At 37.9% G+C, this 24884-nt stretch overlaps 3 protein-coding genes across 3 annotated transcripts; 2 read left to right on the top strand and 1 right to left on the bottom strand.

The window, feature by feature from the left end:
• Nucleotides 1–413: 413 nt before the first annotated feature.
• On the top strand, nucleotides 414–7429 carry LOC139129068 (uncharacterized). Its single transcript, XM_070694742.1, has 7 exons — nucleotides 414–1210; nucleotides 1471–1750; nucleotides 3484–3549; nucleotides 4037–4200; nucleotides 4958–5148; nucleotides 5699–5787; nucleotides 7257–7429. The coding sequence occupies exons 1-7, from the start codon at nucleotides 590–592 to the stop codon at nucleotides 7427–7429; spliced, it is 1584 nt and encodes a 527-aa protein (XP_070550843.1). The 5' UTR covers nucleotides 414–589.
• A 13569-nt stretch (nucleotides 7430–20998) lies between these two features.
• Nucleotides 20999–21506, bottom strand: LOC139129066 (histone H2A, sperm; the record flags this gene model as incomplete). Its single annotated transcript, XM_070694741.1, has 1 exon — nucleotides 20999–21506. A coding segment is annotated over one exon (354 nt), but the record flags the coding sequence as incomplete, so codon positions are not given.
• A 2446-nt stretch (nucleotides 21507–23952) lies between these two features.
• LOC139129062 (histone H2B, gonadal-like) lies at nucleotides 23953–24400 on the top strand. The gene has a single exon (XM_070694736.1). It carries the CDS (start codon nucleotides 23983–23985, stop codon nucleotides 24349–24351), a length of 369 nt encoding a protein of 122 aa, XP_070550837.1. The 5' UTR covers nucleotides 23953–23982; the 3' UTR covers nucleotides 24352–24400.
• Nucleotides 24401–24884: the final 484 nt, after the last annotated feature.

Raw genomic sequence — 24884 nt, 5'->3', positions numbered from 1 at the left:
CAGATATCAAAAGCCACTCACTGGACTTCGGAAGAGCAAATCCTGTGTGCAGGAGCCTCCAAGACCAACTCACCGTCAACTTGATGCAGACCCTGAAGATCTTCATGAAACAGAAACACCGCAGCAGCGGTACGAAAGAGGAGGACAGAGGTAGACTGGAAAGACTCGTGAGACAGTTAGAAGAGAGCCAGGAAAAGCTGGCAGTAGAGCAGAGCGAGAGGAGTAGACTCGCTGAACGCTTGAAGAATTCCGAAGAAGAAGTGAAAAGGTTGAAGGAAAACAATGAGAAATTAGAGGAAAACGCGCGGAAAAGATGGGATCAGATACAGTCGGCGAATGAAATCAATAAGGAACTGGATGACAAAAGAGAAGAGATGGAGCGAGAATTGACTGAATGTAAACAGAGACTGCAGGTTGAAAAACAAGACAAGGAAAGAATGAAAGCTGAATTGGAAGAATTAAAGACTGTACTTGCAGGCAGGCGTATAGAAAATGCCGATGTCGTTGACAAATTCCAAAGCTTGCAAATTGCAGATCAACAACCAGTGGAAACATCTGGTCAAGTACAAAACATGGAGCCAGTCCAGTGATGAATGCTAGAGATGGTGTTGCTAGGTTACAAAGTAGTGACCTGGAAGCCGACGGTGAGCCTTACAAGGATGACAAAGTTGTACAAATGAAACAGGTGTCGCAAGGTGTGCAGCCGTCCGAGGAAGAGAAGGCGGGGAAGAAAGGCGCCAAGCTGCCGTTTGAGAACACTCAGCCTGGAGGCTCCATGGAAGAAATCTTTACTCGGGCAAGGATTTTTGATGGCCCATCACAGCCTTATGAGCAGGTCAAGCACCCAGAGATTAAACCAGGAACTGCTAGATATTCTCAAAGTGTACAGCCGCAAGGTGACAATGCAGAAAGCACACCAAAGGCTGGAGGAAATCCCAACTCTGGTCAGGAGGCAGACGCTTATGAGGAGAGTGGAGCTGTTGGAGGGAAACATGGAGATGTACACCTGGGTATGACTGCATCAAGCAGTGATCTGCCTGCTGCAATATCTTGCACCGGAGGTTCGCAAACACAAACAGAACTCATGATAGCACAGGCACGATTGAAACAACTTGAAAAGGAAAATCGTCTGCTAGCTGAGAGCAACTCAAAGGAAAGTTACCAACCAGCTGCCAGCAACTCAGATCCATCTAAAAAGGGTTCAGAAAAGGTAACGTGAAGTAAATTTGTCATAAAAACTTTTTAACTAAAATATTTTCTGTAAACTACCACAACTTCATATTGTCAGCACAACACTTAGATATTATCTACCAGATATTAAGCCTTCAATAAAATGATGTTTTCGTTCATAAGTTTATAAAAGGTATTTTATCATTAGCTACAGATACAATTTTAATTTATCATCAGATCAAAGAGAAGTAATGCAGAAACACTACACACATTTTTAAGTGTTTTCTCTTTGTTCAAAAGCAGAAAAGGGAGGACATCCTGAAGGAATGCACTGACTTTGTGGGAGATAACCTGTCTGTCAAGGATTGGAAGCGACTAGCACGGAAGCTGGGTGTGTCTGACAGTGACATTGAGATCATAGAGTATGAACACCGTGGCGATGTCAGGGAGATGATCCACACCATGCTGAGCAAGTGGAAGAGGGAACACAAGGATGCCACTACTGCAACTCTGATCAAAGGACTGGAGAGTATAAGGCTGAATCGTTTGGCCCACGAAGTCCGCACTAAATTTCCCACAGGTGAGTTATAAATCTGAGCAATTTTTGCACATACCTGTAGTAGCTTGGCATGTAGTTTCAAGATCATTCCACTATTCAACCAGAGAACATGTGGCAGCCACAATTATTGTATGGTGGGTGAACGGATCAAATTTCAAATGTACATCCTTCATGGACAAAGCGAGTAAGAAGTACATTGTGTGCTTTGTTGAGAAAACAATTCAAAATCACAGTTTGTGGCATGCATTTTCTTGGTATGCTCTCAAATCACATGGAAAGTTATGCCTAGCGTCCAATTTGTCTTTTTCTTTTTTGCGTACCTGTATGCGCAATATGTCAAATGTTATCGTTGAAAATTTGATTTTAGCCTGGACTAAAATTCATTTGTCAACAATGGTGCTGCACATTGTACACACCCCATAGTGCTAGGAAGGCTGGTACTCTTTGTTTTAATGTACTGTAAGAATAATAATAATAACAATTATGTAAGGCCAGGAAGAAAAAATAAATTGTTCATCGGAATCGCCGCTTCTACTTTGGCATATTTGGAATTTTTTTTTGATCGCGGCAAATTCTTACTTCCGCATTACAAATATTTTTAGTACTGCTGCTGGTGGCGCCCTACACTTTGTCGGGTTTTCGCGGGCACGGGATTTTGAATGAGACTTCCGACACGTTGTTGTGACGTCTGAATTTGGCGAATCACGACGCAAAGTGGGTCGATTTGGCCAGAAATTTCCTCGTTTTGTAAAGGTTAGGACATGTCACATCATGAGTATTAATTTGATCGCCAACATTCGAAGTGATGGCCAACAGTTAGTTCCAAAGACGCTATTCAGTGTTTGTCCTGATATTACGTTCGGCGATTTGTTCAACAAGATCATGACACTCAGACAGCAGATGGACGGTGCATCCGATTGAATGAAAATTGCATCGAAAGTATAAAAATTTACGGCAATGACAAAACACATGGTTGAGTCGATGTTAAAGTACGATCTGAATGATGACTATATAACTTCACTCCGATCACAGTACAGTGTTGTTAGACCATTGTGTAAAATGTGTAGAGACAGTGGTAAAGAGGCCAAAACATGGGGCCAAAGTAAAATGAAAAAACTCAGATGCTAGGTCCCACCAGGACAATATTAAAGGACAATACTGAATTGTTGGATTTCAGTGATTTGCTGTACATTTCAGTTTTATTCTGAGAGAATGTTGAATACTCAGAATATGTTGTGCAAACACTAACTGTGAATGTAATGGCCTATGTTATTGTTGGAAAATATAGTATTTGAATTCAGGTACCAGTATCAGTGTTTCTTGTCTGAGATATTTCTGGTAAAAAGGGAAACAATTATCTTGCCTTGTCTGCATCTGTGCATAAACGCCAGAGAACCGTGTTTACCTTCGGCCTAAAAAAAAAAATTCGCTCACCGCTCTTGGCACTTGGTCCAAAAAATCCGATGAACAAGATTTTTTTTTCTCTGGCCTAATTTGTTTTGTACGGTAAAACTGATGAAAATGGTAAGTCACATCTGTTGTCCTTGTGAAGACTAAAGGTACATCCGGTATATACGATTAGTATCAACCCTGCATAATATTTGATATGAATGATTTATGTACCTTTCAAGCCCTCTCTACTTCCTATCCAGTGGTTGTAATGTCTCAGTGTCTTGCATTTTCGCAGTACCTCCTTTGAATGCATTGTTCCTTTGAATATTTATTTTTCTCTTCATTGTTTTTTGTCAACTCAGACACCAGTTCTGATGAACCCCCAGGCAGAGAATCTCAAGAAGGCAGGATGAGTGGAAACTTTGGAGGTGAGTAGGTTTTCAGAGATTTATGAGATCATTTGATTCTGATTTGATACGCTGTAAACGTTATTCATTTACCTTGAGCTGGTGGTGATTTTACCACCTTAATTAAGGGGAGAGTGTGCCACAGAGACAGATATTTAGACTCTCAAACTTTTACAAAAATATTTTGGTGTACCACTTGTGAGGGCGTATTTTAAAACATATGAAACCATAACCGTTTTCACTGTCTTATTCTTAGTGAAAATCGAGAATTTTACATTTTCCCATAGGGTTTGTAACACATTTTTAGAATACATTGCAAAACCCCTAAAACAATGAATGCCTCTTAAAAACTTGACCATATTCACACACACAATACGGCTGTGAGTTGAACTTGGAGCTGGAAACTTGCAGACTGTATATCAGACTGTATACCTCATCAGATATATTGCGAGTACACACTGAATAATCTTCTGACTGGTGTCAATTCTTCTGATTTATTCAACAACAGCTGCAGGTGATCCAATCTCCAATATTCCCCATGATGAACCTGAAGTGCTCTTCACCAATGAGTTCCTAGAAGATCTGGAGAGGCTAAATTTCAACCAAGACGACATCATCGTTGTGGTGAAGAAACTCAAACTGACAGGTGACAAACAAATGGAGCTGCATAAGGTAAACTGTGAATCCCTTTCCATATAATATTCACTGAGACGGTCTTAAAAGATGCAACCAGAGTCATGCAGTACAAGGGAAATTATCTTCAGCAATTCACAGATTGGTACCAAGAATATGTGAGATTATGAACCTGGATCTGATGAAGACTGACACTAATATTATGTTACCATGACGCTGTTGAGAAAAAAGCAAATTTTAGCTACTTCTGCTCTCAATAGAGGATTGTAAAATAGATAAAGTCACAAACTCATTATGCTTTTTGGAAGATAATCCACTGAGTTGTTTTGTTAGATATCAGTTTGTGTCTCAAGTAAATCTGTGCTCCATTAATTAGTATAAATCATAATTATCTACCATTCACCGTAGATTTTCACATTTCTGTAAGGCCAGAGAAAAAAATATTTTTCCTTGGACAGCAATGTCAGATGTTGCACACATGCAGCTATATTTAGTAACAAACCTGTAACCGCAAAAAGTGCTGTTCAGAATGTCGTTTTCGTAGACACCCACCACTGCATTTTTAGTATATTTCTGAATTACTTTACCCCCTCTCCCACCCCGCCCCACCCAGTGCTTCAATAGAAAATTGTTGGTGTCATGAAATTCAAGCTGGTTGATCTAAAATTTTCAGTTGTATATACAAAGTAAACATACATTAGCACAGCATATTTTTTTTTGTTATCGGCATAATTTCTCACATGACATTACAGTGATATATGTATATCTCATTTTATCGTTACCGTCTAATTTGCAGACTTCTAACCCCCTCAATGTAGCCTGTGTGAGTAAGGTTTGGGAAAGCATGACCAGACCCATGCAGCAAGACGAGGAGACTCAGAGTAGATTGATACGCAGCTTTGTGAGAGTTATGAGGGACATAAAACGCAATGACATAGTTAAAGTCCTTAAGGAGCACATTCCGAGAGGAGTAGGCAAAATAGGTGAGTAAGGTACTCAAACGGAGTGTACTGTGGAGGTATACAGTCAGTAATTCCACAACAATTTCTAGTCTTCCAGTGGTATCACTGTTCTGCAAGTAATTGCGATTCGCTCAAATAATTTTGTTCTCTCTGCCAGTTTTAATCTCTATAAATTGTGAATTTTTCTCTAATCTTTCATTCTTTTATTCTCCTACATCATGAGTCATAAGTGCTTTGACAGAGTAGCATTCAGATTCTGACTGATTCATGACAGTTCACACATTGAAATCAGAGGAAAGTGTGACATAATGTAGAATTTGGATAATCGGGCTTGAATCGAATTCAGATTCAGATTACAGTGCAAAAGCTGTTGTCAGATTCCAGTACAGTTACTTGATGTAGACTGAAATGACACTTTACAAGTGGAATTGTATTGCATCAGATGACAAAGATTACTCTTTGATGAAAATAATCATGGTGATTTACATCTAATATCATTCAGTCATAAATTTCCTAATATTTCTATTTCACAAGACAAGCAACTGATTGGGAATGTTTCACTTTTCTGTTTCCAGGTACCAGTTAGCAGAGAAACAACCACTACAAAACATCCCATTCTCAATCAGAACCCAACTAGTCAACCTGCTCTCCATACAACGCACAGGTAAGGAATACATACAGCATCGTGTCCATGCTGAATTAATTGACTCCATACGAGGCAAACAAATTATTGTTACAGTGATTAATATACATTCAAATTTACTGAAAGAAATAAGAAATGACTTTATGACTGTGTAATCCTTTCACCAACATGGTATGATCTAGTGCCATCGCGTTTTCCAATTAAGCTGGGCCAGTGTATAGGGAAAATAGGGGTAATCTCTGTAAAAAAGTGAATGTTTGCCTGAAAACGGTGTATTTGCCCCACTGTTTACTTTACTTTGATTTGACACTAGCCGGTTGAAACAAGTCTAAATGAGTCAAATATTTTCATCAATTCAGCATTGCAAAGACTACCTATAACTGACTTCCAGTAACATCAAAATCACGGACTGCATTACAGCGGTATAGCTGAATACAGCTTTGTTGTTATGACATTTCTGCTGACCGAGATTTGGCCAAATTTTGTCCATCCTGCGACTCTTGATCTGTGTGGTCTTGCTGAATTTGGGTCAAAGCCCTTAACAGGATTTTTATGGTCATCAGTGGGCGGTACCAAAATACCATTTGAGGCAAACTTGTATTCCTGAATAATTGCCAAAAGTCGTATGATAAACTTTCAGCAAATATCAATTTCAGGGTCCTCTGCACTCCTCGAAAGTCCTTTAATTGTAAAACCCCCTGGAGAGTCTTGGAAAAGCCCTGGAAAATATAATAGAGTCCTTGAATATCCTGAAAAATAGATGATCCATCCCTAATTTTCCAGAATGATAAGATTATCAGACATGTTATCATGAAAATGATATGTAAAATGGTATATAAAAGTGATACATTATGGAAATTTTATCAAGAAATGGTACCTTTTACCTCAAAAAGACCTTGAAAATTGCTACAAAAGTCCTTTAGAGACCTTGGATGTATGGACCTTGTAATATTTTGCATATGAACTGCTAAACTACTGAGCATGTGGTCAACTACAGAGAGAAACGTATGGTTTAAGCAATAGACCACACTCAGCAACTGTATACCAGGATATTTTGACCAGTTCACAACATATGTGCAAGAGCAATAGCGAGTGTATACTTGGAGTGAACTGGTCAAAATCGAGTGGTATAACTATCACTAAGGTGGTTTATCTCTATGATATCATGGTATTATTTTGAAATTCTGGCATCAAACATCAAAAATGGAATTTTTCTCCTGCTGAGAGCACATGCATGTTCCAACCATGCTATATTGCAAACATAGCGCAGTTATTTTCACGTCTCAACCAATCAAATTGCAGTAATTTTGCCATATCAATATACTGGTATGATATAATACACATATAGGACCTCGCCAAAGATTTGTCTTCACTGAAGGTAAGTAATAATTCATTATGGCAGTGAAAATGTTTGGCATTCAAGGTTGTCAAAGGAGTTCATGATACAAGTTTGAGGTCATTAGGAATCAGCCCTGTTGTTTCTCTGACAGATGGCATGGACTGGAGGAAGCTTGCCGAGGACATCAACATCCCCAACGCCAACACGTTCATCAAACTGTGGGAGCAAAGACCAACTCCGGAGAGCTGGTTCTTCACACCTGGCAGAGTCGAGCCGACGCCACTGTTGGTAACCTCTACAAACTCCTGGTTAAAAACGGCATGAATGATAGCGCGGCATTGCTTGAATGAAATATCATGCCAGTGGTGACATCGCGTATTCTGTCAATACAGTCAAACCTGTCGTAATGGTCACCTTTAAAAAGTGGTCACCTCTGTTATAGCGATCACCTTGCGGAGGTCCTGTGGCATTTTACACATTAAAGTCCCTCTACTGAACAACTACCTATCTTGTGTGGTCAGTGGCCACATGGAATTGCTCCAATTTGGTACAAAACCTGTGTACAATGGTCAGCGTATATACACAGGTTTGACTGTATTAGTCTATGAAGATTTATTTGCGTGATCTGTGATAATGCATTGGATTAGAGTCTGTACAGAAAAAAAATCTACCACAAATGGTAATGAATGTTTGCCAATGCTATCCCTACACAATCAGTGCAATTTGTATAATAAAGAAATCATGTACAATTTTGAATGTATGGATTGATAACAAAAACATCAAGATATATCCGAATGACCCATCTTATATGTTTTTGTCATTACAAGGCCTGAACAAAGGTTGATCAGTGTGTTTATGGTCTAAAAAAATGAAAAGTTTATGAACGCAGCGCTGTTTTGTGGTTAGACAATCAAAAAATGTATATTGTAGTGTAAATAAAGTTTACAGAAATACAAGTGATTTACATTTGAATATTATCATAATAAGTTCTCTATTGAGTAAAGCTTTCTGTGCCATATAAAAAAAACTTTACAGTGGTATTGAAACCATTTCTGATATAAACAGATAAAATGATACGTCATCTTGATTGCTAATGAATAAATATCATATGCTGAATTTAGATTTTAAGTTTACCAGAAAACCCTACCAATAAATCCCAGCAGATCTTTTATATCATATTTTGAAAACTACATTGTTTCCATGGAGGCATAGAATGTTGATGTTCCTATGGCAACAGATAACTGTCATCAAAATGCCCCTGGGAGAAAGAACTTCACTTGTAGAGGGAGGAAGGGATTCTTATTGTGTGGAAACAAAGAAGTTTATTTAGTCATTGTTCAATAAGTTTGCTCTTATATATGTTGATATATGTTGTCTTGAATATGGAGCACTAATATCCATTCAAGACTTTGGTCTTTCACGTAAGGTGTTTTGAATAAAATTGTGTGTTTGCCGTCCACGTGCTGGGAGATTTTCAGATAAATTAAGAAAGCAAACACAATGTTAACACTATGTCAAATAAAAAATTATTTTTCCCAAAGAAACCAAGTAAAAATTGAGCTTATGTTAATACACTTGTATTTTTTGTCTTTATTTGTTTTTGCCTGGTAGGTTTTTTCAAAAAGCCAAGGACGGCAAACAAAGAATTTTTCTTGAAATGGCTTGAACCAAATACTGCAAGAAAGCACTGTTTATTTCAGTTGTCAATAACAAATGAACTGAAATAAAATTGCTGTGTAATTGAGATCATTTTCAAAAAGTATTATTGGTCCAAACATATCTCACCCATCTTATGAATTTTGGTAAATGCTGGAAATTACCTTGTTGTGTTGTTGACAAGTTTGTTTGTATCAATTACAAATCTGTTACAACCATCAACACAATATCAGTGAATTCCACAGGAACGAAATCAACAAAGGGACTACAAAAAAAGACAGTATGATTTGTCATCTTCTTCTCAGAGTTGTTCATTTGGTTTTTCTAAAAGAGGACATTGATGAACAATATGAAATTAACCATTCCCCTTCACTGTACATATCAAAAATGGAAAAATCTTGTAAATAGTTTGATGAAGTATAGCTTTAGTGAGTACAGCATCCTCTGCGGTAAATGAGAAAGTGGTGGTCTGTAGTTTTAATTTTACATTTGTTTTGTTCCTTTGATACAAACAGCAATTCTTAACAGACTATCTCAGATTGTTACATATTTTCCACCTCTTAATTATTTGTCAACAGTGGAGACCCCTAACCATAGGCAGAAGTTTAGTTTTTTTGGGGGTGATTAAAACAACCAAATACAAAGTGCCTCAGGCTGTTTGAGTATCACAATGGAGGGTTTTACCAACCTTTACATGTAACTAAAGGAGCGATATCTTGTTGACAATTTAAAGTTGACATTGTTCAGTTACTTCTGTGGTATTTGCGTTGTGGATTTCTACCGAAATGTCAAAACATGCAGTTAAAACATACATGTAGGCAGTACTGTCTATGGTTGAAGAGTCCAAGCTTGGTTCAGAATGCTACTTTAGGTGTGCGGTTTTCTGTCTGTCTATATCTGGCAGTCAACAACCTAATTACAGATGTCGGTTTAATTGTATTATTGAGTTCATTGTCATTTTCTTTGGTGAAGAAACAAATTTCTGTTTTTAGAATTCTGTAGCGATCTTAAATGGTGCTTTCATCACCAAGTTTTTTTACAGTGCTCATAGATATGCTTGATATTAACAAGTCTCCCATTTGATGAGCTATTTCTGAAATAACACTGTTTGCTGCCTCCATAGTTTATCTTTGTGATCACTTATCACCCTGATTATCAAAGATTTTGTGAGGATCTATGATAATAATCAAGCCTGTTTCATTACTGGTGATTGATATCTAAAAATTCAAATTTCATTTTGAATTATTTCAGTTTCTCTTTTAACATTCTCATATCAGTCATTTGTTTCAATTTTTCTGAGAATTTAGATTTATTGTGTTGTGATTACAAAGTCCGTGAAAGTTTAAACCATGTAATTTACTTTTTAATGTCATTATGACTACATAAGGACAGGTTCTAGTCAAGATGGCTATGCAATTTTCAAATCAATTTAATTGGTCTATAGTCTGTTCACACTAAATGTTCTTTAGAAAGTGCTGTATAGATTCTGGGTATTTGAAAAGTTGATTCGTCCTTATCAATACTCTAATATCCCGAGGAAAACAGTAAGGAACTTTCAACCATCAATGTTTACACACTACGATCATCTTTGCTCAGTCTTCTGCGACTTGTCACTCCATGGGTGAAATCGTTTTCACAACGATAGTTGATATCAATAATCACAATTAATGTGTTATTTTTTTGGACATAAAATATACAATTTTCAGACCTATAAATTATTATCAGCGGGAACAACTTTTAATTTTTGCACCAGTTCTTTCTTTGTTTGTAGATACCCACTGTATGTTTCACGTGTTCATGCACCCATCCTATACATGCCATGTCTTACCCAATTTTAAATGGTTTCATCAATGCAGTGAGATTGAGTGCATAGATAGCAAACAGCAGACTGCCAAGGTAAAACATAGCTCTGTGTGGCAGGGCTGTGTGTTGTTACCAGCAGCGCCTAATGCCAGTTATGACACACAGTCCTGTGAGGCAGGGCTGGGTAAGACATTGCTCAGAGACACTGGCATTTTTTTTTTCTTTGGGAGATTGGAACATTGCAGGTGATGGTATATAGATTGATATGTAGAAATATTTATGGCAATTGCTTTAACTAACACTGCTGTAGAATATTGATTTTCATATATACTAGCAGTTTGAATTCAACTCAACAGACTATTTCCTGTAATTTAGTTGACACTCTGGACAGAATGCAAATGTATCCATGGTCAGTCTGAGATTCCTAGTTTCCCAAAGGGATAATAGCTGTACCTTTTGATAATAATCTCATGTTTTCCGCTCAGGAAACGAGTGCATTTGTTCTTCTTTTCTTGGAAGCATGTCACAATATAAAGCCTAACAAATAAAAATCATAGTGTTATACAATATGCCATGTTTATGTTTTTTGACAATTATGCATTCTAGTCCAAACCAATATTCATTTTTCGTCAATAATAACGGACATTATAAGGATACAGTACGTATTTCAATATGAGTTTCGGGGTTGACCAAAAAGCTGCATATTACAGATGAAAGTACTGGAAAATGAGTCCAGAGTTCACAGCAAATGGAGCTTTTTCATGTATGTTGAGCTTTAGTTGTCTTTCATATTTTATCAGTTGACTTCAAGCTTGTATACTAGCACTGGCACTCTATTCTCAAAAACACAGGAATAAGTTTATGCTTTTCTTTATCCATGATAAGTAATAGTATCAGTTTTAGTTACATTGTATTTGCGTTTCAAGACCTCCAGCGCATATAAACAGATTGATATCTGTAAATCCATTCAAAATATTTCTGTACTATTATTACGTATCTGTGTGACTTGTGTTTGGAGAAACTTTGCCATGTTTTAAGTGGTGTCTGTTTTTCATAAAATGTTTTTTTATATATCTTACTTCGATGCCAACAGTCAATATTTGACCTTGAAATTATGGGCAGATCGTGTGAAATAAAAAAATGAAAGGATGGTTTCAATAAGAATCTTAATCTCATTTTAAAGCTCAAGGAATAAATAAAGTTATTTTTGTGAAAATTGAAAATTCAACTTTCCCCCCAGAGTTAATACAGGGGTGGCAGCCATTTTGAATTTCCAGTGTCCATAAGTATTGGGAAATTTGTTTCTCTATTACCAAACTGTGCATGCGGTGATCCCCAATTTCTTTGATTTGGTAAGATGATAATAGAATGTTTCATTGAGGAAAGTCTGAGAAAAGTCTAAGTCATTCACTTTTGAGGCGCTAACTACCTTAATATTCAATTAGTCACCTAAATACAGATGTTCTCTGAAAAAACCTGAAATTTTATCGTTTTGGTTGTATATGTGCTTTGTCAAAATGACTGTTGGCGTCAAAATAAAATGCTTAACAGATAGTATGAAAAAGAAAATGTCACTAAGATGCCAAACTTCCAATGAACAAATCCTTGTCTGTCATCAAGGAAAAACAGATCAAATAAACAATAAATAATAAAACCATATTTGGTTCAGATTCCTGTTATGAGATCTTAATTGAAATATGAATATTGTTGCCAAGGTGTACATTTCAGATCATGATTTTTTTTGAAGATTTTTTCAAATAAATGTTTGAATTTTACACACCTAGTGCCACTGCACTGTAACCCCTGCCTTTGACAGGTTACCTGATTCAAGTTTGGTATGCTCGTTCAAGGTACGTGTAGTTAGGCAGCATGGCATATTTTGAAAGCTCGCTCAGAATACACCCATGTTTTTGTACCACATAATGATGAAGTCACATTTTCATTGTACCAAACACTGGAATCTGCTTGTTGATTTTGAATGACAAATCTCACCCATTACATAGTCATTTCCAATATTTACCTTCGGGTCGCCGATTATTGGTGCCTAGAGCAAAGAAAAATGTTTTTAAGAAATCGTTCATCCCGTCTGCTGTTGCCATTTTAAATAAGAACATGTCAAAACTATCGTCAGGAAGCAGAGCTTCCATTTTTAACAGAGGATTTTAGGATTGGCTTATGTGTAGTTTGTCGTTTTGTGTAACTGTTCTTTATGTAGTTGAAGTGTTTTGCTTTTTAACGCCTGGTGCCAAAGATAATTTTCCACTTAGATTGGACAATAAAGTAAAGTATTATTATTTATATCACAATCATCAGCTACGATGAAAGAGGAACCACGATATAGTCAAAAGGTTTAAACTTTCAGCTTGCTGTGCGAGAGCAAATGTAAAACAAGTCTTTTTAGCTAGCATCCTTTTTTAGCTAATTTAGCCGAGTCTTTAAATTCGCCAATTTAAGATGTTGGCAAATTTAAACTTTTCTCCATATTTACAATAGTCAAGATGTCTTTTCAGCTGAATTAAAACCAACTGATTGCAATGAAATTCAAAAATTGCTGAAAAAGCATGCAGCTAATTCGAGGTGCTTGTCATTAGTGTCATCGCATAATATGTGAGAAACACTCAGATATTTATCCACATTATATTCTCCCCTGAAAACGAAGTCAGAATTCAGATTGGAATTTTTCCATTACAATGATCTCTGAAAATTTCAACATGAATGGGACTGGCTTCAGTAGTTGTATGGTCTTAAGAGCATGACCACCCATGTTTTTTGTACCACATAATAACTTCTGATCATTTCTTTTAAAAATTTAATAGTTCTATAAAGCAAGTGCACTGTGACCTGTTACCCTCCCCTTAAGGTAGAATGTGACTCGAGGACAGGTGCTTGAAGTCTCGAACTTTCACAACACTTTCCTAGTCTGCCACTCGTATGGGCTCATTTCAAAGCAAAATAAAGTTTTAACCCTCTTATTTTTATGAAAAATCGAAAATTTAACTTTCCCCCATAGAGTTAACTCAAGAATGGTGGCCATTTTGAATTCAAGTGGTGATACATTTAAGGTAATTTGTCGAGTTTCTATTGTAAGATTTGCACGGTGACCCCGATTTTTATTCTTGATTTGGAAAGAGAATGGAAGTTTCTTGGTTTAAAGTTAAAAACTTTTCAGTTAAAGCCACCATGAGCCAGTTCAGTCTGCCGCCACAAGTTGTTTGTCATACTAAGTGTGGAGGTAAGCTACTACCTCCATTATCAACTAGCTAAATAACATTCACCGTGCATATAGTTTCGTTTGAGTGACAGTAGTTTCATTATGAAGGTACCAGAGAGTCACTCTTGCACGTCCATGATTTTACCGCAGTCCCTCACCCTGTTGTCATAGCGCAGCCAACGGCAAAGGTGCAGTAAAAAAACTCGAATGGGCACCGAGGGCGCACCTTGACTGCCACCGATGACGATGAGATTCCCGTATTCATGTATTTTCACTGTGCATTTCTGCGATCGTTATCGTGTATTAATGTAGACATTCAATATTATAGAAAATTAATGGAAAATCCAAGACAAAGGATTTTCAAATCCCACACAGACTGTAAACAGGCATGGCAGGATAAGCTTTACGTGATATGTATATTGTATAATCAGTTTTCGCAATGTTGACGACTCAGATAAATGTCATTAGGGCATGGACAATTATTGTACACAGAATATGTGATTAATGAGTCTTCAGTTAAAAGCGCATGCAAAGTCAACTCGGATGAATACGGTTAAAAGTAGGTTGAATAGGGAACTTGAGTAATAGCCTTTTTAGCAAGTTTGTTGAGCGGTCATAGCGCACACCTCCGCGAGACCTGTACGTCATGTCATTTTTCCTTGACTGTGTTCTACAAAATCTGTGCGATTGCATTCTCAAACCAATGGCTCATGACTTACAAACTATACCAAAATAGTTGTAATATCTTATCAAAAACAATCATATACTTAATGTTAGGACCTACCTTACCTTTCATACCCCTAAAATGCCAAAAACAGGGTGGAGGAGAGAGTATTTTGCAAGCAGATGATAATAGCCTATTATCAAAACGGTTAGAAAAAACACTATTTGCGAAAGTAAACGCATCACTTTTAATATACCAAAGGACCAGGAAAAATATTTCTTGTCTTACGGAGTGGCGCATATATCGGAATTCTGTAAACCACAAGATTTAATATGTGGATCGCACCGTTTCAATAATCTAGCAACATTATCGTACTGGCGGTGCACAACCAGTCAGTAATAACACGGAAGCATCCAAATAGCACGTAAGCTATCCCATGCAATTACGATTCGCACACCGTCGACCCTACTGCATTTCGCAATTAGTGGGAAAGCAGTTTAGTGACTCACGATTAATCGAAACTTTACAAGAGACGCAAGATGTAAGATGCAAGATATTAGATGCAAGATATAAGATGCAAGATGCAAGAGATGCACCTGGGACCTGCGACCTTCGATTATTGACATCGTGTCCATCGTTCAGTGACGTAAGACAGTGACACTTGGGGAAAATGAGCGTCTTTGCAGCAATGACGTCAGATCTTTATTTCGCAAACTGAAGAGCACTACTTGCCCGCACTAACTGCATGAACGAACCATACAAGGGTGCACGGCAGATTCAAGACACAATCCTTAGAATTTTCATTGAAATTATCGACCATAAGGCCAGAAAACGCACAAAGAGTTGTTTTCCATCTTAGGTGTCTCATAAAAGCGATGCGTTTTATATCTTTTTATCGTATTTTTAGTTCACAAGATCCAACAGCCGACAAAACAACAAAATAAGCTCGTTAGTATGCACCGAGTTGTAATTCTGCAGTAAAGGGACTACAAGTAGATAAGTGCGATATTCAGATAATATTTTGTCGCGTAGAGCGCACTGTCATTTTTTCATGTTTACACGATTTCAAGCGAACGTTAGAAAGAGGCTGAAGCGGTCAGTCTAGCTAGAACGACGCTGGCGAAGATGGGAGACGAATCCTGTATCTTTTTTTTGTCTTACCCTGCTTATATCGAAGTATACATGTTCACAAAGAGGATCTTCGCAGCATTGCAGTGCGGTTTCATTTTAGCAAGGGCATTACATGTCGGCAAGACCTACCATGACCTACTGACACAAATACTACACGAATAGTCCTCTGTTGAAATTCAAATTATTAATGATCTATTCATAAACACCGTCACAATCTTTAGCAATCGCATTATAATCTTGACTATTGTCTCCCGAGCGAACAATGGATTCTTCCATCCATACATTTGAGTCATCTCGATTTCACTGAGAAATAAACTCCTTTCAAAGTATCAATCCTTGCCGGAATATTATTTGGTTTTCATGGACATAGCAATATATCCTTCAGACCCTTCATCTTTGATGTACAATAAGGTGTGCATGAATCATATAGAAATTGGTAAAAGGTACTCCCTTGGTTGCCACAAGGCTTGGTGGCGCACCAGTCTTTTTTCTTTACAATTTAATGATATTTCAACATGTCAAAAAACCCAACTCAGTTATTGACCTAATGGTACCTTCTGAGCGATTTTGAAATGCTGCATAGGCTTTTGCCAAACACTGAGAGTCGTTATCACTGAATTCTCATCAATAGACACAGTACTCTTTCTACAGTCCGGTGAATGCCATCATGCCGTGCTTCAAGCCTTTTGTAAAGAGGTACGCGCTTATGAATATTCAGACAGGTTAGCACATACTAGTTGCCTGTTCATCCTCTATGAATGTCGTTGCATTGCTCATGTAAATGAGGCAAACTTCCAAAACTCAGTCCTAGTCTTGTGGGAAGGGGGTGGAGGAATTGCGATTGAAATCTCATTTTTTTCAGCCCCCATACCCTCAAAAATGTCGAATATTTCTTAGGGATGTACGCACAGAAAAATTACGTGTGATGCGCGCAGATGTTCGACTCTACCTATTTAATATACATGCATACATATTCTGTAGTGGTTTAAGGTTCCAAGACAAGAAATTGACCTTTTTTTTTAAGCTAACGATTCTCTAGTGCTTCATAAGCTCAGAACCCTCGTAAATTATATATTTTCGGAAAGCTTAGATATAGGGTAACATTTAGGTTACCATAGTGTCACCATTGTCTACATAACTATCACGTGATAGGTAATTTGCATAACCTTTCAAAAATTGGTTTTCCTATGTTTTGTTCCAATGCTTTGAGATATGTGGCTGAAATTTGTGTGGGTGCAAGCTGTCTAAAAGATCTTCCAAAACGTGTCTCAATTTTTTTTTAAACCTTCTTAAACAATTTTTATCCAGGAAAACTTCCAGAGCGGTGAATTTAACCCTAGTTAATTTCTTTAAAATTGTGCTCAAAAAAAAACTAAGCAAGATAAAAAAAATCCGAGACAAACTTCGGAAGAGCGTTGTGACAGCTTGCATCCCAGCAAGTTTGAGTCAGATGTTTTGAAGTATTGAGACAAAACATAGGGAAAACCGATTTTTGAAAGGTTATGCAAATTACTGGTCATGTGATAGTTATGTAAACAATGGTGACACTGTGGTTACCAAAATGTTTCCCTATATCTAGGCTTTCAGAAAATGTATATTTACGGAGGTTCTGAGCTTATTAAGCACCAGAGAATTATTAGATTAAAAAGGTCAATTTCTTGTCTTGGAACCTTAATTTGTTTTCTCAGTGTTGAGAATTGTCACCGGCAGTTTGTATAGCCATATTCCCAAGGAAAGTTCTTATATTGATTCATTGTTAAATGCATCAGTGGACTTTGTGATTTATTAGTCTTGGCCAACTTGAATTAATCCAAGTCTGGCCGGGTCAATGGTTACCGCCGAAGAGCACAGGCGCTTGCAGCGTACAAGCGTTGCTGGGATAGTAGATTGAAGGCCTGGGATCGAAGGCCGTAGTGTGAGGCCCAACCATCGCAGTAGTACGAGAATATCCTCTCTTGTAGAAAATCAGACATGGTTACCCCGCCGTTTTTCTTTATTTTTTATTCTGATATACCGGAATTAAAGCCCCAGTGCTGCTAATTTTTGATGGTTTTTTCATTATTTTTATTTTATAAATCAATTGCAACTTCTTATTGTATTCCCCAAAGAATGTTGAAACACCCGCTATTTAGCTTGTCAACTTAGCGTCTATATGTGCAAAATGCATGTTGTTTACATTTGAATTCTAGTCCGGACCAGAAGTCAGTTTTCAACAATAACAATGCAGTTTACAACCATAGGGGCTGAGTTGACAAGCTGGATACTGTGTATATCAACATTCTTTTGGGAGAAGAACAAGGAATTATAGTTCAAAATCAAAATAAAATAGTGAAATTATCATCAAAAGTTAGCAGCACTGGTATTCCAATCATTATAAAGCAAACAATATTACAAACACACTTCCTCAGTATTTTTCAGAATGCTGTAACGAAAAAGCGAGAAACTGTTTTTCATACATTGCATAGAAATACCGAAAGAAATATCAACATTTGCAGTTTCTGTCCTGTTACAAGATATATTGTTGTTTTTTTATGAAAATTCAATGGGTTCACACTATTTTTCTTTTTCTCGAAATAAAAGTTATGAAATGAGATAAAATGGTTCAAGATTTGATTAATCATTAGTAGTATTCGAACCGTTGGATGACATAAAATGTTATTCATTTTTCACCGAAATACCTACCAAACAATAGAATCTTAAAAATGAAAACTCCCGCGTCCAAAATGGTTGCACTTATCCACCTCGTTGTTTCGCAATTTCATCACCTCCTCAGAAACCACATCAATGAATAGATTTTTCAGTCGCTTTGAAGAAATACCCTAATGCTTTGATCAGATCAAACATCACAATTTTGGGCAACCTAGCTTATTATCATGAAATTTCATTGTCGCGTGTGTGATTGGTTAAGATCAACGCCATACGATGCTACATCCAGACTATGGTTTCTAAAAGAAAAAGAAGTTAGTTACTTTATGGAGTCTATAGCCCTACAGCTATAACTGTAAGTGCGTGTGTACAAAAACTTTAACTTCATCTAAACTAATGATTTACTATACACGTAAATCTACAAGAAAACTAGGAATAATTTACAAATGCGAAACTAGCTATATAATCTGTGCAGTTATAGATATACGATTGATATAAATGTATTTTGTAAAGAATGGGGCGACTTACAGTGCAAAAGCACATCAAATTTAATATTGAAAATTCACCCAAGACTATCAATTCAATCTACAAATATTTTTTCCCATACTAAGTTGGCACTGCGTTTTCGAGTTTGTCGAGGTGAAACTATGGATAATAGTTAGGGACGGACCATTAGATCTTGGGAGGGGGGGATGGTCAAAAACAGAAAAAAAAAATTTTCAGAGCAGAAAGTTAGGGAAAAAAAATTTTCAAACTAGTTTGCAAAAAAAAAAAAAAAAAAAATAAGAAGACAAAGGCGTAAAAAAAAAATCTGCAAAAGTCTTTAAAATTTTGAAATTTTTTTAGATTTTACCGACAGAAAGCAACTTTCTGTATTTTTTAGTACATCCTCCCGGCACATTTTTAATTTTAATTTATACATTTAGAGTGACTGTATCCCTTATACTGGAAGTTGTACTTATCTTATCTTTTCAGGACTTTTGTATTCTGATCACTTGAAAATTATGAAATTATAGAGCCTGTTTTCTACTTGTTTCCTGCGTACAAACCAAGCAGGTACACTAGGTAAAACATTGAAACTATGGTATGGTTGTCAAGACAGAAAGTTGTGTTTGCCTTTTAAGATCAAGGTAAACAGATGCAGGCCACATCAGTTTCATTTTTTTCACAGCATTTTATTGCAATGATGAATGCAAGAATGGGTGAACAAGTAGAAACACGTCAATAATGATAAAACAACATATCAAGTCATTATGTATTATTTTGCTTTTAAAAAGGCATTTTCAATTCTTTTTTCTCAAAAAACAGCCTCAAAAAACAACAGCAACACATGTTTTAACATTCAACAATACACTACGCAGAATGCCATCTATCCAACAAATCCCAACACAAAAACACACAAAGGGTTGAACTTTGAAAGTTTCTCGATAGCAAATACTGAATAAATCTGCATGAATAATCGTTTTTGTGTAGCAAATTTCAAAGAAATTGGACAACCCCTTTCAGAGAATACAGATTTTTTGACCATGAATGGCATAAATTGCCCTAAAAAGACAAATATTGAAATTTCAACACATCTATACACATCCAATCAATTTGGACATGCTGCTACAGAGAAATAGATGTTTTGATCAAAAAAGGGCAACAATTGCTCTAAAAACACAAATATGCAAATTTAACTATATTATTTAGCTTATTTTAGCTTCTCAGCTTGTCAAAATCAATTGTAAATCATGAGATATGCATGATGTTTGGTGGGGTGAATGTAGGCATTTCACCACGCAGTAGGAAGGGAAGCCAGGAAACCAAAATAGTCAATTTTCAAAACTATAGGAAGCTACTGAGGAGCAAGAAGACCATGTTTCAGAGGAAGATGTGTAATCCAAAAAAATGCTCCCAAAGTGCCACCAAATAACACCATTTTTATCTCTATTTTTCAAAAGCTCCAACGGCAGGAGGGGGACACCCCTCCTGACCTCCCCCCGCAAAAATACTCCCCAGGTGCCACCAAATAACACCATTTTAATCTCTATTTTTCAAAAGCTCCAACGGCAGGAGGGGGACACCCCTGCCTGACTATCCCCCCCCCCGCAAAAATACTCCCCAAGTGCCACCAAATAACAGCATTTTAATCTCTATTTTTCAAAAGCTCCAACAGCAGGAGGGGGGACACCCCCCTCCTGACCTCCCCCGCTAAAATACTCCCAAAATCCCACCAAATAACACCATTTTAATCTCTATTTTTCAAAAGCTCCAACGGCAGGAGGGGGACACCCCCTCCTGACCTCCCCCCGCAAAATACTCCCCAAGTGCCACCAAATAACACCATTTTAATCTCTATTTTTCAAAAGCTCCAACAGCAGCAGGGGGACACCCCTCTCCTGACCTCCCCCCCCCCATGACCGCTTGCGTGGCCGCTTGTGGTGCTTGGCACCACATCTTTGCCCTCTTTATCTTCAGACAGCGACGAACTAAAAAAAAATTATAATCTGAAAATTTACTCTGAAAAAAAAATTTGCACAGCTAATCTCAATTGGAAAAAAAAAAATTCAGAAATTTACAGTAGTAAAAAAAAAATTTTCACAATTTCATTGTGACCACCCCCCCTCCCAAGGTCTAATGGTCCATCCCTTAGCTTCGAAAGGTCCGATGAGATTGCATGTCAATTAATCTTTCGAACTGATATTTCTTGTCTGTTATTGACGTAATTCCCGAGGTTCTATTGGATTCGATACAGCCCAAAAATGGTTTTCTTAGTGTTGAGATATATTGACGTTTGACGTGAAAGCAAGTAGTATATAGAGATCCCTCATTTGTATTCATATGTGCAAAAGAATATGACAAGGTAAGTGCATTATAATGTTCGGTAGTTCTCTTTTTGAGGATGTGGTGGCCCTGAAAAGGGCCGTTTGGTATGTGTATGCTGGGCATACGATTTACTTGGATTTGGCTTGGGTCTTCTTGGGCAAGAGTACTGCCTGGATGTTTGGCAATACACCACCCTGGGCGATGGTGACACCACCGAGGAGTTTGTTCAATTCCTCGTCATTACGGACAGCCAACTGCAAGTGACGGGGGATGATTCTGGTCTTCTTGTTGTCACGAGCAGCGTTGCCTGCCAACTCAAGGATTTCGGCGGCCAGGTACTCGAGGACTGCAGCCAAGTAGACTGGAGCACCAGCACCGACACGCTGGGCGTAGTTGCCCTTGCGCAGGAAACGGTGTACACGACCAACGGGGAACTGCAGACCAGCACGGCTGGATCGGCTCTTAGCCTTAGGGATGGACCATTAGACCTTGGGAGGGGGGGGTGGTCACAATGAAATTGTGAAAATTTTTTTTTTACTATTGTAAATTTCTGAAATTTTTTTTTTCCAATTGAGATTAGCTGTGCAAATTTTTTTTTTCAGAGTAAATTTTCAGATTTATAATTTTTTTTTCGTTCGTCGCTGTCTGAAGACAAAGAGGGCAAACATGTGGTGCCAAGCACCACAAGCGGCCACGCAAGCGGTCACCGGAGAGAGGTCAGGAGAGGGCTGTCCCCCTGCTGCTGTTGGAGCTTTTGAAAAATAGAGATTAAAATGGTGTTATTTGGTGGCACTTGGGGAGTAGTTTTGCCGGGGGAGGTCAGGAGGGGTGTCCCCCTCCTGCCGTTGGAGCTTTTGAAAAATAGAGATTAAAATGGTGTTATTTGGTGGCACTTGGGGAGTAGTTTTGCCGGGGAGGTCAGGAGGGGGTGTCCCCCTGCTGCTGTTGGAGCTTTTGAAAAATAGAGATTAAAATGGTGTTATTTGGTGGCACTTGGGGAGTATTTTGCCGGGGGAGGTCAGGAGGGGGTGTCCCCCTCCTGCCGTTGGAGCTTTTGAAAAATAAGATTAAAATGGTGTTATTTGGTGGCACTTGGGGAGTAGTTTTGCCGGGGGAGGTCAGGAGGGGGTGTCCCCCTCCTGCCGTTGGAGCTTTTGAAAAATAGAGATTAAAATGGTGTTATTTGGTGGCACTTGGGGAGTAGTTTTGCCGGGGGAGGTCAGGAGGGGGTGTCCCCCTCCTGCCGTTTGAGCTTTTGAAAAATAGAGATTAAAATGGTGTTATTTGGTGGCACTTGGGGAGTAGTTTTGCCGGGGGAGGTCAGGAGGGGGTGTCCCCCTCCTGCTGTTGAGCTTTTGAAAATAGAGATAAAAATGGTGTTATTTGGTGGCACTTTGGGAGCATTTTTTCTGATTACACATCTTCCTCTGAAACATGGTCTTCTTGCTCCTCAGTAGCTTCGTATGGTTTTGAAAATTGACTTTTTTGGTTTCCTGGCTTCCCTTTCTACTGCATGGTGAAATGCCTACATTCACCCCACCAAACATCATGCATATCTCATGATTTACAATTGATTTTGACAAGCTGAGAAGCTAAAATAAGCTAAATAATATAGTGAAATTTGCATATTTGTGTTTTTAGAGCAATTGTTGCCCTCTTTTGATCAAAACATCTATTTCTCTGTAGCAGCATGTCCAAATTGATTGGATGTGTATAGATGTGTTGAAATTTCAATATTTGTCTTTTTGGGCAATTTATGCCATTCATGGTCAAAAATCTGTATTCTCTGAAAGGGCTTGTCCAATTTCTTTGAAATTTGCTACACAAAAACGATTAACCATGCAGATTTATTCAGTATTTGCTATCGAGAAACTTTCAAAGTTCAACCCTTTTATGTGTTTTTTGTGTTGGGATTTGTTGGATAGATGGCATTCTACGTAGTGTATTGTTGAATGTTAAAACATGTGTTGCTGTTGTTATTTGAGGCTGTTTTTTGAGAAAAAAGAATTGAAAATGCCTTTTTAAAAGCAAAATAATACATAATGACTTGATATGTTGTTTTATCATTATTGACGTGTTTCTACTTGTTCACCAATTCTTGCATTCATCATTGCAATAAAATGCTGTAAAAAAAATGAAACTGATGTGGCCTGCATCTGTTTACCTTGATCTTAAAAGGCAAATACAACTTTCTGTCTTGACAACCATACCATAGTTTCAATAGTTTACCTAGTGTACCTGCTTGGTTTGTACGCAGGAAACAAGTAGTAAACAGGCTCTATAATTTCATAATTTTCAAGTGATCAGAATACAAAAGTCCTGAAAAGATAAGATAATCACAACTTCCAGTATAAGGGATACAGTCACTCTAAATGTATAAATTAAAATTAAATATGTGCCGGGAGGATGTATTAAAAATACAGAAAGTTGCTTACTGTCGGTAAAATCTAAAAAAAATTTCAAAATTTTAAAGACTTTTGCAGATTTTTTTTTACGCCTTTGTCTTCTTATTTATTTTTTTTTATTTTGCAAACTAGTTTGAAGATTTTTTTTTCCTAACTTTCTGCTCTGAAAATTTTTTTTTTCTGTTTTTGACCACCCCCCTCCAAGATCTAATGGTCCGTCCCTTACCCTTAGCTTTGCCTCCTTTACCACGTCCAGACATTGTGTATAATACTTGAGAATGTCAAAATTTTAAATAGAGCACGGGGGTTTTCTAACTCGTATTTATACTGTCTATCAGGATCGTGATAAGTGGTCCCGCAGACAATCAGTTGAATGAAATGTCTATAAGCATTCAGTATGGTAATGTTTACTTAAGTGTCTGCATACTTCCAACTGCGTTCGTTGAATTTCCCGCTCAGTGCGTCCAATCCTTAATTTGCATTTGATCCCTCATAAATAACAGCCCACAGCTTGTTGGCGGGCATTCTGAACTGTTCATCGCTGGCATTCATTATGGCTCCCAAGACAAGTGGTAAAGCTGCAAAGAAGGCCGGCAAGGCCAAAGCCGCACGTAGTGGCGACAAGAAGAGGAAGAGGAAAAGGAAGGAAAGCTATGGTATCTACATCTACAAGGTACTGAAACAGGTCCACCCCGACACTGGTGTCTCCTCCAAAGCCATGTCAATCATGAACAGCTTTGTCAACGACATCTTCGAGCGTATCGCCGCTGAAGCTTCCCGCTTGGCCCACTACAACAAGCGTTCCACCATCACCAGCAGAGAGATCCAGACCGCTGTCCGTCTCTTGCTGCCCGGTGAGCTTGCCAAGCACGCCGTCAGTGAAGGCACCAAAGCCGTCACCAAATACACCAGCTCCAAGTAAACCGTATGCCTAGCATACACATACCAAACGGCCCTTTTCAGGGCCACCACATCCTCAAAAAAGAGAACTACCGTATATCCTTGAAACGAAACGAACTCGGGTCAATTTAACTAAACCAGATTCTATATGGCCGAGCAGACATTAAGATAACAGCTGAAATACACTAAATTATGATTAAAAGCGCTAAAACAGATTTCGGTTTTCCTTTTCAATTTGCCTGCTTTGGCTATGTGATTCTGACGAAATATCCTTGTCATTTTTCTGCCTGTTACCATATCGCATATAGCCCCTATGTCACAAAATTAATATTCGACGGTCAGAACCGCGTTCCTTCTTCGCGTGTACTCTTTACTGTCAGTATTTTTGCCAAGACTTTATTATCCGTCTCACCCTCTAACGCCTGTGTCTGTAGCACTCTCATAATGTTCTAGTCGCAAAGCTGTCCGAGCACATATAAAGGCATACAAGAAGTACCAGACTTTTCCAGAGAAGGCCCAGTTTCAAATCAAACTTACAAAATTCTTTTTAAACTT

This window comes from Ptychodera flava, unplaced genomic scaffold (assembly GCF_041260155.1).
Source record: "Ptychodera flava strain L36383 unplaced genomic scaffold, AS_Pfla_20210202 Scaffold_88__1_contigs__length_448041_pilon, whole genome shotgun sequence".
Classification (NCBI taxonomy): domain Eukaryota; kingdom Metazoa; phylum Hemichordata; class Enteropneusta; family Ptychoderidae; genus Ptychodera; species Ptychodera flava.
This window is presented reverse-complemented; position numbering and strand designations above follow the sequence as displayed.

What these genes read in the sequence shown, in the direction of transcription:
- LOC139129062 (XM_070694736.1), top strand. Translation starts at nt 23,983, where the DNA reads ATGGCTCCCAAGACAAGTGGTAAAGCTGCAAAGAAGGCCGGCAAGGCC.
- LOC139129068 (XM_070694742.1), top strand. Translation starts at nt 590, where the DNA reads ATGAATGCTAGAGATGGTGTTGCTAGGTTACAAAGTAGTGACCTGGAA. An exon ending in AACAAATGGAGCTGCATAAG is followed by an intron (nt 4,201 to 4,957) that starts GTAAACTGTGAA and finishes TCTAATTTGCAG; the next exon opens with ACTTCTAACCCCCTCAATGT. An exon ending in GCTCTCCATACAACGCACAG is followed by an intron (nt 5,788 to 7,256) that starts GTAAGGAATACA and finishes TTTCTCTGACAG; the next exon opens with ATGGCATGGACTGGAGGAAG.